This window comes from Rattus norvegicus, chromosome 2 (assembly GCF_021556685.1).
Source record: "Rattus norvegicus strain SHRSP/BbbUtx chromosome 2, alternate assembly SHRSP_T2T, whole genome shotgun sequence".
NCBI classification, from domain to species: Eukaryota; Metazoa; Chordata; class Mammalia; order Rodentia; family Muridae; genus Rattus; species Rattus norvegicus.
This window is the reverse complement of record NC_141535.1, coordinates 229,253,727-229,268,329: the sequence shown is the minus strand read 5'-3', so window position 1 is coordinate 229,268,329 and position 14,603 is coordinate 229,253,727. Positions and strand designations below refer to the sequence as shown.

At 44.8% G+C, this 14,603-nt stretch overlaps 1 protein-coding gene across 1 annotated transcript in view; it reads left to right on the top strand.

Annotated features, from left to right (window-relative positions):
* Nucleotides 1-13,201, top strand: part of Metap1 (methionyl aminopeptidase 1) — a 33,090-nt gene extending 19,889 nt beyond the window's left edge. Inside the window, 4 exon segments of the mRNA NM_001106476.1 lie at nt 3,161-3,292; nt 5,127-5,270; nt 9,669-9,734; nt 11,649-13,201. Coding sequence (NP_001099946.1) covers nt 3,161-3,292; nt 5,127-5,270; nt 9,669-9,734; nt 11,649-11,812 — 506 coding nt within the window. The 3' untranslated portion in view covers nt 11,813-13,201.
* Nucleotides 13,202-14,603: the final 1,402 nt, after the last annotated feature.

The window sequence follows — 14,603 nt, the reverse complement described above, 5'->3', positions numbered from 1 at the left end:
CGGATGTGCTTTGGTGCAGTAGTAGCACAAAGGTTGTGGGAGTAACCAGCCACTTTGACTTGATTTAAGAAACAAATGCGTGATAGATAGTGTTACTGGGTCAAAGAGCCATGACTGCCCAAGTCAGAGGCCACAGGGAGAACATACCCTTCTGCTGAGTGGACAGTAACAAGTGATACCTAGGTAGGTTCCTACCTTTACACCCACAGATTAGTACATCTCTCAGCTCTCATCAGGGAAGCTTCTCTTTGTAGTACATGGTGATTAATACAGAGACTCAGAACTAGCCATCATGCAGAGACATATATGAGATTGGAGTGCTTAGCTTTAAATGGGCTATCTGTATAACACCTTCATCCTTTACCTACCCCTGCCCAGGCTCAGGGATCATGTCAGAAGAGGGGACAGAAAACTCCCAAGAGTCAGAGGCTGTAGACATCTGCAGTGAAACAGCTTTGACTGGATATGACAGGGACATGAATTCATAGCCCTTGTGACCGTATACACAGACCTTTATAGGATCAAGTCAGCCAGAATTGCAGCAAGAGGGGCGGAGGAGACTCAGGAAAGGAAGTTCCCCCCTGAGCTGAGCAGCATCGATGGCTTCTGAGTGAGGAATGTGGTGCTGGAGATGTTACTCATGCTGCAGGAGATGGGCCTCCCCAGGCATAGGCTGCAGTACTAGGAGGGCTCTGTGTAACTAGCACTGAGTAGGGAATGGGAGAGAGGAAGGAATAGAGCACGAGTTTACTCAAAGCACATTATATTCATGTATGATGTTCCCAAACAATTAAAAAAAATTAAAAATGGTAGGCTTCCTTAGACATAGTTGTGTGCATATAATGTATAATTATATATGTATATAATTTAGCTTATATGTTGAAATGCTTATAATGTAAAGCTTGCATGCATGAGTGGTCTTTTTATAGTTTAATGTATTTTAATAGCAAACTTACAGGAACAGCACAGAAGACAGACAATATTAAAAGCATGTATTTGCATGTAAGACAGCTCTGTTTGTAGAGTACAGTGAATCTACTGTATGATAAAAAGGCTACAAACACCATTTAGTTGTCCTTAATAAGACACTTACTTATTTAAAAAATCCAAATGCTGGCATTGTCCAGAAAATTTTAACAGGTTTATTTATAATTGTTATAAAGTTGAACTGTTGAAATGTGTTCACTGAAGCATTTTGCTTGCATTAATGCTTTACATCTTGCATTTATATTAAAAATTCACACACAAATGAACGTGGAGAAACTGTCAATTCCTGATTCTGTCCCCTGTGTTTCCACTCAATATCATAGACTTAGGTACCTTTGACCTCATGGAAAAAATATATAACATCTAGAACTATTGATAACAGGAAGAAGAGGGAAAATTTTTCTGAGAATGAAATGTTTCCCCTCATAGTGGACTCTTAAGCATGTTCTCCCCGTATGCGGCGTGCTTGCTGGATATCTTTTGGCATAATTGTTTCACGTTTGGCATGGATAGCACACAGATTGGTCTCTTCAAAAAGGCCAATCAGATAGGCCTCGCTTGCCTCCTGCAAAGCACCAATCCCTGCACTCTGGGGCGCAGGTCTGTTTTGAGGTCCTGAGCAATTTCTCGCACCAGACGCTGAAAGGGGAGCTTGGGAATCAGAAGTTCAGTGGACTTCTGATAGCGTCTGATTTCAGAGTGCCACAGTACCGGGCCTGTAACGAAGAGGTATCTTCACCCCTCCAGTAGAGGGCGCACTCTTGCGAGCGGCTTTTATGGCCAGTTATTTCCTGGGTACTTTACCACCAGTGGATTTTTGGGCAGTCTGCTTTGTACGAGCCATGGTATGGGCACCTCCTTACTTACCCCCTTCTCCTTCGGCTGGAGCTCAGCAAGCGAGAGGCTGTGCTGGCGTTAGAGCGGCCCTGATGACAAGTGTGCTCTTGTCTGTGTTCACCTGTGCATACTTAATGTGCACATAGAGATGACCTTCGGGTGTTTCCCTCTACTCTCCACAAAGTTGTCTGAGGGCACTCTCAACCTGGACCTTACTATTTTAAGTAGCTTGCTGTCTAGTGCATTTCCAGGATCCCCCTGGCTGCTGTTCCGCTGGGGCTGGGTCCCAGGCATGTGCTGCACACCTGACTTGATTTACATGGATGCTGGGGCAGGAGCTCAGGTCCTCATCCTTTCTCAGAAAGCACGTTCTCCATGGAGCCCATCCACAGCATTTCTACTCTCAATGAACCTAGTGTTTTTAGGATCCAAAGAAGCAAAACTAAATGTTAGAGGCCATACAGACTGAGTGGATTAAATATGATACTGCCTTGTTATAGTTGTTATTACTGAGTTAGGTTCCTTGTTCATAAACATTTCATAGGTTTTGAGTTCAGCCTTGATTTTCATATAAACTTACTTACTTTCTCTTTTTCTCTTTCTTATTTGCAACAGGGTCTCACTGTATAGCTTCACTAGCCTTGAATTCAAATCCTTCTGACTCTGCCTCCCCTGTATGGGATTAAAGACGTGTACCACCACACCTGGCTAACCTCATTCTTTCTGTGTTATGTATACAGATTATGGCTTTAGTGAGGAATGACTTGTCTACTCTGCAGGGTCACATGGTGCCTGAAATCTGTGATGTAAGGATACTTATTTAGTGTGTTCTCTAGATAGATACGGAGTTTATTGTAGTGAGACCATGTAATGCAGTGGTTTCTTTAAGCCTAGGGTGAAGATGGATGGTACTTACAGGTGGGTGAAAGACAAATGGGGCTTTAAAGATAAACTAGAACAACGTGAACCTTATTCTTGTGTTCCAGGTGGAGGAAGAGTGAGCTGAAGATAAGTGGAAATGTTTTCTGTTTAATCATCAGTTCAGTGTCACTAACTGGGTTATTACTCTGAACTGCTGTCTTCTATGTAATGTCCTTCTGCCACATGGACCTCATTGCTAGCATAAGGCCCTCATCTGCTTTGCACTGCGTGGCCATATTCCTCTTCTCTACAGTTAGTTTCTTGAGTTGAATCTCCACTGAGGGTTTTCTCTTAGGCAGCCACACTCACTGGTGACTTAGAGAATGCAGATGGAATTGTCCCGAGGTCACATGAAGATGTTCTGCTTGCTGAGAATACAAATGAACATGGGCTCTCTCTGCCTTCTCCTCCCCAGTGGACATCACTCTCTATCGGAACGGCTATCACGGGGATCTAAACGAGACCTTTTTCGTTGGAGATGTGGATGAAGGAGCACGGAAACTCGTTCAGACTACATATGAATGCCTGATGCAAGCCGTCGATGCAGGTCAGCCCAGCATGGCTCGCACTGCTGCTGCATTGCGGTGGGCCAGGTGCACCAGTGTTCAGCGCTCACCAATGACCTGCCTTTAGACTCTTCACTTCATTTTTCTCATAGGGAAAACAGGACAGGGATTGGGAGGCTGGGGACGGATGAGCCTTCTTTATGCCTCTTCTGTTCTTTTCACGGCTCTTTACTGCAGGCTCCTTAGTACCTTAGGGTCTTTCTCTCTCTCTGTACTCTTCTTTAAGCTGTGTACAGGTAGAGTATGGAGGTCGGAGCGCTCAGTCTCTCTTTTTTCTTTACTTTTATCTCATGTGCACTGGTGTTTTACCTGCGCGTATCTGTGTGAGGGTGGCGGGTTCTCTAGAACTGGAGTTGCAGTCGTGAGTTGGGTGCTGGGAATCAAACCTGGGACTTCTGGAGGAGTAGCCAATGCTCTTCATCACTGAGCCATCTCTCCAGCTGTACCTCCTTTAAAACACTGTTTAAAATTAGACCTCTATATGTGTGAACATGGGCATATAAGCCACTGTAAGCCTGTGGGTGTTGGAGGACAACCTGTGAGTTCCTTCCTGTCACTTGGGCTCTGGGTTTGGACCTCGGTTCCCGAGGCTTGGCAGCAAGGGCTCCTGTCCAGTGGAGAGGCTCTGAGGGCCTTGTGCTCGCCTCGGCTCCTCATCGCTGCCCTTTTCTTACCGAGTTCCCTTGGTTCATAGGCATCAGGACCGTTTAACGTTATTTTGGACATTGGTGGTTTCCTGCTATTGCACATAAGTGCGTTTCTCAGGCTTAGTCCGTATGACTTGTCTTGGCCTTTTTTTGTTTTGGGGATGGCAGAACAGGGCTCATGGTGAGGCTACTGTTAAAAGGATAGTTGGGAGTAATTTTCCAGAAAGTTCCACGGCCTTTGAAATTTTATGTTTGTTGTGTTATCCTCACCACACACTAAAACTCTGGCCTGTCATCAGCAGAGTATTGAATAGAGTGGGGTTCTTTGACCAAGGCATGGCTAAGTCTAATAACATTGGTCCTTTCGATTGGTTTCAGTGTACTGCTTGAGATAATAAGAAATGATGAAGCTTTTACTGAGTCTTTAAAGGCTACATGGGTTCAAGTAAAGATGATAAGTACTTGTGTGGGGAAGTTACCTTCCCCCAAGTCTAGTCACTCTTGATTACTTAGAAACTTTAGAATTTAGGTGATATTATAAGAACTTTAATGTTATTATTGATTTTATTTATTCATTTTCCACTATTTTTTAGGTTTTTAACTAAATAATTTGTTCAGCAATGTTGACTATCCCTGTGGCTGGTTCCTCAGACATTTAATTATATTACTAATTACATGGGGAGGATTTGTATCCTGTAGGGGAAGTTTTACTGAACCCTCTGGATGAAGTAGCTTAGTAAGCTGAGGAAGAGAGGAGGGTGTGGAGGAAGGGAGTCCTCTCTCTGCCTTCCTGTCCTCATCTGCTGGTGAGCCGTTCCTTCGCTGGCCTTAGAGCCCGCCTGTGGGATTCCAGCATACATTGAAAACCAGTTGTTCTTGGACCTCTCGTTGGTAGACGGTCATAATTGGACTAGCTGAGCGACAGCTGTTAGTGTTTGTTCTTAGAGAAAACAAAGGGTGCTTGCCTTGGCCCTCTGGTGTTCTCTTTTTTTTTGCGTTAAAGAATGTTTTCCTGATTTTGAGTCAGCCTTGTCATTTACTGGCCATCTGGACTTCCCTGGGCCTTCATCGTAGATTGAGGCATGAAGGAATAGTGTTAACCAAGATCCTCGCCACAAGGAAACCAACCGCTCTGCCCTTCCTCACAGCTCTTTCCTTTTCCTTCCAGTGAAGCCTGGCGTCCGATACAGAGAACTGGGAAACATCATTCAGAAACATGCCCAGGCAAATGGATTCTCAGTTGTTCGAAGCTATTGTGGACATGGGATCCACAAACTTTTCCATACAGCCCCCAACGTACCACACTATGCCAGTGAGTGCTGTCCTAATGCTGGTTATTTCTATTTATGAACAAATACTCAAGTATGAGTCAGGGTCTTTTACTTGGTATTCACTGAAGTAATGTGTAAGCTGTGAGTATACCCTTTTCCTCCCGATGTTACCTGTTCAAACACAAGCTGAGTCTGTCTCGCATGACAGTCTAAAGTGGGTGGTCTTCACCTCATCTCCTCAGGTCACCCTGGGATTATCTCCTAGTAGAGGGAGAGTAAGTATGTCAGGAGAGGAGTGCTTAGACTTGTAGTCCGCCATCTTGGGGTTGGCATAAATCACCTGTATTTGTTTCTACTTGGAGAACTTCAGTGTTAGTTGTGTCGGGCTGCGGGGGATGTAAACAGGAGGTGCACTCCAGTTAAGTACACCTTGAGAAATGTAAATGGATTTTGGCAGTCAGTGTAGTTGTCCTGTGAGTGTCCTATTTCTGAGGTGAAATCAGTTGATCTTACTTGGTTTGCTGGGAGCTGTTTGTATATTACTTACTGGTTTAATAAAGGAGAATAAGGTATTTATTTCCTGTTGAGAGTGGTGTAGAAGAAAATCACAGGAAGTCTAAGACATTGCGTTCCAGCCATTTGCAGGCGTGTGTCTGTTCTCAGTGTTACAGGAGTGTATGCAGTTACACACATAATTCCTGTGTCTCAGAACTTCTGTGAGAACACTCAGTAATGTCTTTGTGTTGAGTTTCTCATCCTGCAGTAGTAGGGTATGATGACATCCAGGGATTGTTAGCGATTGAATTGATACCTGGGAGCACTTAGAATTCGGCCTGACATTTGTGACCTGGGTGTGGAATGACAGTGACGGTGATACATGTTTGGTCCTTACATTTCTATTGCATATTTTTTATTTACATTTCAATATTTTATTTATTTATTATATATGAGTACACTGTAGCTGCCTTCAGACACACCAGAAGAGGGCATCAGATATCATCACAGATGGTTGTGAGCCACCATGTGGTTGCTGGGATTTGAACTCATGACCTCTGAAAGAGCAGTTGGTGCTCTTAACCACTGAGCCATCTCTCCAGCCTGGTCCTCACATTTCTAAACCATCACTCTCAGCGTTGCCTGTTATCCCAGTGTCGAGTTGAGCGAGGACTGTGCCTGCTGGTCAGGCAGCACCTCTGAGCTGCATCTCCAGTGTCTTTCAGCGCCTTGTCAAAACATATGACAGGCTCATGTAGACACTGAGCCATTGCTCAGAATTAGGCAGTCTAAGGAACAAATGCCAGGGCTGACCTTTGGGACCAGTTTTTTCTCCTGAGTTTAATGCTTCCCACAGTGAGGCCTGAGTCCTGGGCATTAACTGAAGCATGTGGCTGCAGGAATGAGAGAGCAGTGCAGCGGAGGGGCACTGTAGACTCCGAGTTGGGACCCAAGCCAGACTTGGCTGCAGGTTGCTTGAGGACTAGGAACAGGCAGTGTGAGAAAGAAAAGGTGGGCAGGGAGGATGCTTTAGAGCTGCTTTGGGAGATGCTCTCCTACCCGTGACACCACAGTCGAAACTTGGAACACACAGCAGATGTGACTGTTCACATGGGTCCGAGGAAGCTAGGGAAGACAGCGAGAGGTGGAAAGGATGGCCCAGTTGGGAAGCAGAAGAGGACTGGCACGGAGGGGGCAGAGAGAGTCTAGAGGGCTGAGTATAATCAGAGTGCATCCTGTAGAGATGTGGTACTGTCATGAAGTGAGATAGGAAAATGTTCATAGACACACATGCAAATATGAATGCACGCAGCTGTAGTTTGGGAAGACTGAATTGGCAAAGGGGTCTGGGTTGTCTTAGAGTGGAAACCATTCCATATAGCTGGTCTCGTGGGCAGTGACACTGTGACCAGCTGTGTCCTAGGTGCATGAGGACGGAGAATGAGAGGAGACCCCTGGCCGAAGCTAGAGTGTTGCTGTGGTGCAGCAGGCAGGGTATCCAGTCGGCGCTCACTTGTTGGCCACGTCATTGCATGAGCATTGGAAATAACTAGCAACTGTGCATGTTAAATGCTGAAGTAACCTGAGTGCCCATTCTGTTCTCAACACTGAAGTGCGGAGACTACAGAGAGGGAATGAAATTGTCTTTCCCAGTACAGGGGCAACAACCTGTTTTAAGTCTGGATTAGTGAGGCTGAAGACAGTGACGTTTGTGGGAGTGGGGGTCCATAGTGGTGATGCAGCTGAGACACCTTGGATGTTAACACGTTTACATAGCTATACACAAGGAAGGAGGCCTGGAGAATGGCTTCCTGGCTGAGAGCACTGGCTGCTCCTCCAGAGAACCCAGCTTGTCTCCCAGCGCCCACATAGTAGTCATTACTGTGTGAAGCTCCAGGTGTGATTCCAAATCACCGTGGTAGAAATTGGGGTGACAGCGCCCTGCATTTGCATGTGCACTGAAGCTGCTGTAGAGAGGTAGAAGACACGAGCTTTTGATTTTTCGTTTTTTAAAGACAGGGTCTTTCTGTGTAGCCCTGACTGTCTGGAACTCACTAGACCAGGCTGGCCTTCAACTCGCAGAGCTCCTCCTGCCTTTGCCTCCCAGGTCTGGGGTTATAGATGCTTGCCGCTATTCTCGGCTCACCCTCAGGTAACCTGTGTTTGTCGAGTGAGTTGTTATCAAAACTGGAACTTTGATTCAACATTCTTTGACATGAATAGTGAAACAGCGGGACCGGAGTGGAGTTTCTACCTTAGCTATGTCTGTAGCAGCAGTCTGAGGTACAGAGTACTGTCACCCTGTAGTAGCTGTGTTAAACGCACTCAGTGGGGTTTAACCCGGTATCCTTTGGAACCCATTCTACTTCATATATCCTAATACTTAAAGTTATGTAAGTTACTGAGATCCACAGTACCCACTGTCTTAGTTTTGAGTTTTGCAGTGTTCTTTACATCGAAAGTCCAGCTCTGCTGGTGTAGACAGCACAGCTGCAGGTCCCTTCACGTAGGTCCCTTTTCTGTGACCACCACACAGGAGTTCTTTTTTTTTTTTAAAGATTTATTTATTTATTATATATAAGTACACTGTAGCTGTCTTCAGATACACCAGAAGAGGGCATCGGATCTCTTTACAGATGGTTGTGAGCTACCATGTGGTTGTTGGGAATTGAACTCATGACCTCTGAAAGAGCAGTCAGGTGCTCCTAACCGCTGAGCCATCTCTCCAGCCCCACACAGGAGTTCTTAACATTTTGCTTTGATAAACCAACCAACTCCTTGTAAATCAGAAGTCGTAGGCCATTTTGAGAGAAAGTTCATATTATTATAAAATCTAATTTTTATAAGTTATAAAATATAATATAAATTATAAAATTAATTATAAAACACCAATTTTTATAGTTCTTAATTGATTTACGCTTCCAGGGCTTGACATGAGTTTAAAAACAAGATTTAGAGTTCTCAGTGAGTGTACTTTTGCAAGCGCAAGGCAATGGAGCAGCAAGGCTCCTGTCCCCTAGGAAGGGCTAGAATGGGGGCGTGTGGGTGAGCTTCCCTCACACCGAGACAGTAGCCTTTGCCCCTGAGCTGGAGCAAGTACAGGTTATGTTTGTACCGTGTGTTCCTGCTGCTGGGAAACCTCCCGTGGGGAGAGTCCTGTGCTTGCCCTCTGGTTGCCAGCCGGGCAAGTGTGTATGTAGCTGGTAACGTCAGCATTTTTTCATACTTTAAAAATTTAAATTTAAGCCAGTGGTCCATATTTGTCAGGGTCTTCCAAAAAGACTGTTTCTAGTTTTACATTCTGACTTTGGAATACAGCTTGTGAACTTGGACAAAGGCCAAAGTAAATTCAGTTTGTTTTCAGATAGAAACAAATGTCTCCTCATTATTTAAACAAATTGCCTGCTATGCACAGTTTTACTTCCATTTTGATAAGAGATTGCTTACAAACCTTTGTTTCTATAATCCATGCTCCATTACACAAACACACTCCCTTCCGAAGAGGTGACAGGTGTCCAGTGTATGATACAAAGCACTCATCCTTCCGTCCATAAGTGGACGGGTGGGTGATGGGTTGTGGGCTTCTGTTTGACAGCCGATAGCACCTCCAACACGCCCACCCCGGTGCTGGGAATTAAGGTGCACTCCCACATCCAGCACTGGGGCCTTCTCTAATCTGTATTAGCACAGAATAGGGTCATGTATGTTAATTAGTGATGTTATTGTTGCTGAGGCCTGTGGCCATCCCTGTATTTTACTGGAGAAAGCATAGGCAGGCTTAGAGTAAACTGACTGCAGATGGTGGCTGTTGGTGGTGGCCTTTTTGCTGAATGAGACTGAGGCATTGATAGAGTATTGGAGGGAATTAGTGGACACGTCAGCCCTATGTTGATTGAGTGCCTGCTGGGTTTGCTGTCATTTGAGACATTTTCTTTTAATTTCAGAAAATAAAGCGGTTGGTGTGATGAAGTCGGGCCATGTGTTTACAATCGAGCCAATGATTTGTGAAGGTAGGTGTATGTGTTTCTAATGCTCTGTGACTTAGGGTTTTATTGCTCTGAAGAGACCTCATGACCACTCTTACAAAGGAAAACATTTAATTAGGGTTGGCTTACAGTTCAGAGGTTTAGTCCATAATTGTCATGGTGGGGAACATGGCAGACATGGGGCTGGAGAAGGAGCTGAGACTTCTACATCCATACTGGCAGGCAGCAGGAGAGAGACACTGGGCTTGGCTTGAGCGTTTGAAACCCCAAAGCCCACCCCTAGTGACACTCTTCATCCAACAAGGCCACACCTACTTCACACCTCCTGGTAGTGCCATTCCCTGGCACCAGTCACTCAAACACATGAGTCTCTAGGGGCCATTCATATTCAAACCCCAGCACTTTATAACATTTCTTTTCCCCTTTAAATGTTTATGTATCCAGTTTCTGCAAGTGCCCATGTTGGATGTGGAGGTGTGGAGGTCGGTTCTCATCCACGTGTGGCCCAACAGTCTACTTTAGGTTGTTAGGCCTGGGGTCAAGCACCCTTATCTGCTGACTCACCAAACCTTGTAACGTGTTGAATTTTAATGTATTTCTGCTTACTCATCAGATCAATAACTGGTTCAGTTTTCTTCAAAAGGCTTCATTCTTCCTATTGGCACACAATTGATGATGTGTAGAGAATTGAACATCCTAAGCGTTTCTAGTGAGATGATAGTTTGTATATGGTCTTACCAAACGATGATTTATAGTAACAAGATCCTACATCAAGCCTCTGTAGAAGTTCTTGCTTGATGTAGGAGGGTGAAGAGGAGACACAGTCATAGAAGTTAATTTCATTTTTGGAGAAGGCGTTAGAAGAGGAAACATCCTTGAAGAATGTACTTGCCTAGGTCACACAGTGGATCATGTGGCAAAATTTGCCAGACTGGTGAGCCATCACAGTCAACACTCAAGTCGTGTAGTTTCATGCTGCATCACAAGGAAGCACATCACAGACACAGTCTCTGGTAGCCAGTCTCTTAGATCCTCTGTGATGGCACAGGCTGTAATGGTGGGGGCATTTATCAGATTACAACTGGGAAATAGTTGGGCCAGTTCTTCAGTGGGTTTGGCAGGGCAGCATGTTGGTGCTGCTGGCAGCGAGCCCTCTGTGGAAGCACACCCTCCAGGTGTGAGTACTTAGTGACCAGACCCAGATGTCAGCCTCACTTTCTGTTTTTCAGGAGCCCTCCACTTTGTTTTTGAAATTCGCCTCTCATTAGGACATGCGATTTGCCAATTAGGCTAGGCTGGCTGCCAACAAGCCCCGGGAGAGATCTGTCTAACACCCAGAGCCTGCTAGCTTTTTACATGAGGCTGGGTATGAACCTCAGAGCCTCATGCTTTTAAGGACAGGGCTTTGCCAACTCAGCCATCCTCTCCTCATGTTTAGCCCTCAGAACCCTGTTTTTCTTTGCCACTGTTTCTCTGGTTCTCAGGGTTTTATAGAACAGTCTGTTGTCAGCCTCTAATTGTGTGCCGGTCAGTTATTTACAACCCAGGCGTGACTTGCGTTCACGTTGTACCCTGGATACTTCAGCCCATTATTCTGGAGAGTTGCCAGGTCTGAGTTTCCGATCAGTTTTGTGGGAAGAGTTGTTATATGTTTGCTGAAAGGAATTCTCATACCTTTATTTTGGAAATGCCATCTTGACTTGATATTGAGAAATAAAAAAATTGTCAGATTGATACACATGAGGAAATTCAGACATTGTTACTTCATTAGTGCTACAGATGGAATGAAGTTGGAAAGGCTTTGGCCAAAACGAGGCGTCAAGAGGGATCTGGATGGTGTGTTTGACTCTCATTTCCTCTGGATGTGTACTTACCTAGCACTCACTGTCTGTTCAGGAATGTGAGTGCAGAACTAAGCAACTGTTTTCACTTGTTCAGGTGGATGGCAGGATGAGACCTGGCCAGATGGCTGGACTGCAGTGACGAGGGACGGGAAAAGATCCGCTCAGTTTGAGCACACTCTGCTGGTCACGGACACTGGCTGTGAGATTCTCACCCGGAGACTCGATAGTGCTCGGCCTCATTTCATGTCCCAGTTTTAATTTCTCTCAAGATGCATAACATCCGAACACCATCTCGTACTGTGCATTTTATTGAAAGTACAGAAATGAAGTGTTGTTGTTTTTTTTTTTTAAGTCGCCCGTTTTGTTTTGAGTGTGGAGGAGAGTGGACTCCAGCACTGGGTGTGTGTCCTCAGGGGCAGAGAAGAATAAAGGAAACATTGCTTACTGCCTCCCGTGCCTGGCCTCACCCCCTCAGTTTTCTGTACTGTGTTTTCTTCTTTGCCCCTTGCGCACTTGACCTAAATCTGCCCGTCATTGCGTTGTCACTGCCACAGACCAGCCGCCAAGGGCCAGCTGCTGTCCAGGAGAAGGTGGAAGATGAGAAGTCTTGAAACTTTAGCAACATGTTGCTCCAGATTTTTATTATATATTGATATATATGGAAATATATATGCATACATTTTAAATTCCATACACGTGATTACTGAACACTAGATGACTGTCGGTCTGGGTTGATTCTGCTTTGACAGGATATCTGTTCTCATAAATGGATCCATAACTCGCTAGTGAGTAATTCCTAGTCAGGACCTGGTCTGCTCCCCTCACCATGCTGATTATTTATCTTGTCTGTCTATAGGGAAGCCTGCAGTGTGGATGGTGTCAGTGAGGGAGTAGTTAGACTCACTTGGGAGGTTATCAGACTTGTAAGGTCTGGTGTGTGGCAGCAGCTGTGGGGAGTTTTACAACGCACTGCTGCTTCAGACCTCTGTTTGGTCAGAGATGTGAGGGAAGAAGCCCCCTTTCTTCAGAAACTTGGGTTGTAAGGGCACCCCTCTGGAGTACTCAGAGAAGAATGGGCTGTCCTGTGGCAGGTGAAGGGGAGAATTCCAAATGTCCCCAGTGGGAGCACAGTTGTGGGTGGCTGCGAGCTACCATTTTGTAAATGACAGCAGTGAGAAAGGAACGAGTTGCAGTGCTGTAAGCACTCAGTATGCATGCTGCTACCCTGTATGCAAATGCACTCACCTCTGTAGTTGAGAGTCTCGTCAGAAATGACCGTGGTGCCTGGAATCTGGGCTCCTCAGTGGTTGTTCAAATACAAGTGGAGACACACCAGATGATAAAGTTGTCATGAGAGTATCCTTGATTTCTGGTTGTCTCATGACTTTATTCCAGTATACTTTGATACCGCTGACACATACTTCAAGACATCTTTCCCAGAGTGCCTCAGACCTTATTGCTTTAAGAGAATGATGATAATGTTTTCATGACTTTATTTTAAATGATTTAGTAAAGTGATTGAATCTGGTGTGGACTTCTGGGTGTGTGTGTGTTTAAAGTTTTTATCAAACTGTAATATTTGTGAATGGAATGCCTTGTAATATGAATGTTAATATAATATGTAAAGGGAGATTAAACGTTTGAATGATTATCCCACCTCCTCTAGTTGCTTTTGTTGGGATTTCAGAGGGAATCGATGGGAATGAGGCTAATTCTGTAATCTCACCTCATTGCCATTGGAGCACCTTTTCAGGTATATTGCTGTACCATAACTGCATGTCCTTCAGTCTAGCAAAGTGCCAGCACCACTGGAGATGTAGCTGTGACAGGGGAGCTTTTAAGACCAAGAGTGTTTAGGGGAACATTTTATATTTTGACAGAATTGTAACGGGGGTGGGTTCAGTACCATTAGAAACTAAAGCTCCAGGAACAAAATCTTGATGTAGTTTCGTGAAAAGATGGTTAGACATGCACGCGGGAATGCTTTCCTTGATTTTTAAACTGGGCTCAAGTCTAATCTTGAATTAATACTGGATTAAAAGTATTAGATTTAGTTTACAAAACATCTACGTTCATTCTTGTACAACCACAGTTAATGTATTAACTTACTCTTAATTAACTTTTTTTTGTCAGGGCTGGGATTGAACTGGTGGCCTAATACTCTGTAGCGACACAGCCAGGTTAAGCTCATCTTCCTTTTCCCTCCAGTCCTTGCACTCCTGCAGTTATAATTTGAAAGACAAAAAACATCTCTGCCCTTTGTGTTAGTGCTTTTCTTGTTGCTATGACAACACTCAACCAAAGCAGCCTAAGGGGAGTTGTGCAGTGGGCTTACGGTGAGTCTACTGGCCCCGGTGGCAGAGCATCCACCTGCTCACTGGTCACCTTGTGTCCCCAGGAAGTAGGCAGGTGATGCTGGTGCTTGGCTGGCTTCTTCCTTTTCTTCTTTATATTCAGTCCAGGACCTTAGTTCATAGGATGGTGCCATCTACATTCAGCACAAATTTCTTTCTTCACCTCAGAACTCTGCAAACACTCCGAAGACTCCCATAAGTGTGTCTCTTAGGTGACTCCAAATCCATCACATTCCTTCATTTTATATATATTTTTTGCTGTTAAGTAGTTTAGAACCCTTACACCAACATGTATAATACTCATCTCCCACATGTTTTAAATTATAGACAAGAAGGCTAGGGATTTCCTATTGCCAACTAGTGTTTTCTAACTCACTTCTGGTTTTGTTAAAATGGACAGAATCCTCTGTAAATGAGGCTACAGAGAGCTTAGCAGCTCCGTTGCTTGCTTGATGCACAATCATGAGCACCAGTGTTGTGATCCTAGCATCCATGTAAAAGCCACACGTCCCACACAAGCCTGTAATCCCAGCAGCAAGGGAGGTTGCTGGGGCCAGCGTAGGCAGAAAATGTTAGAATAAAAACTTAGAATAAAATGTTATTCTTGGTGGATTTTACCACCTTTGATTCCCGAGTCTATGTGCATACTTTTCCCTGACTTGGCCTTGGGGTTAGGACCCGGTCTTTAAAAGGGC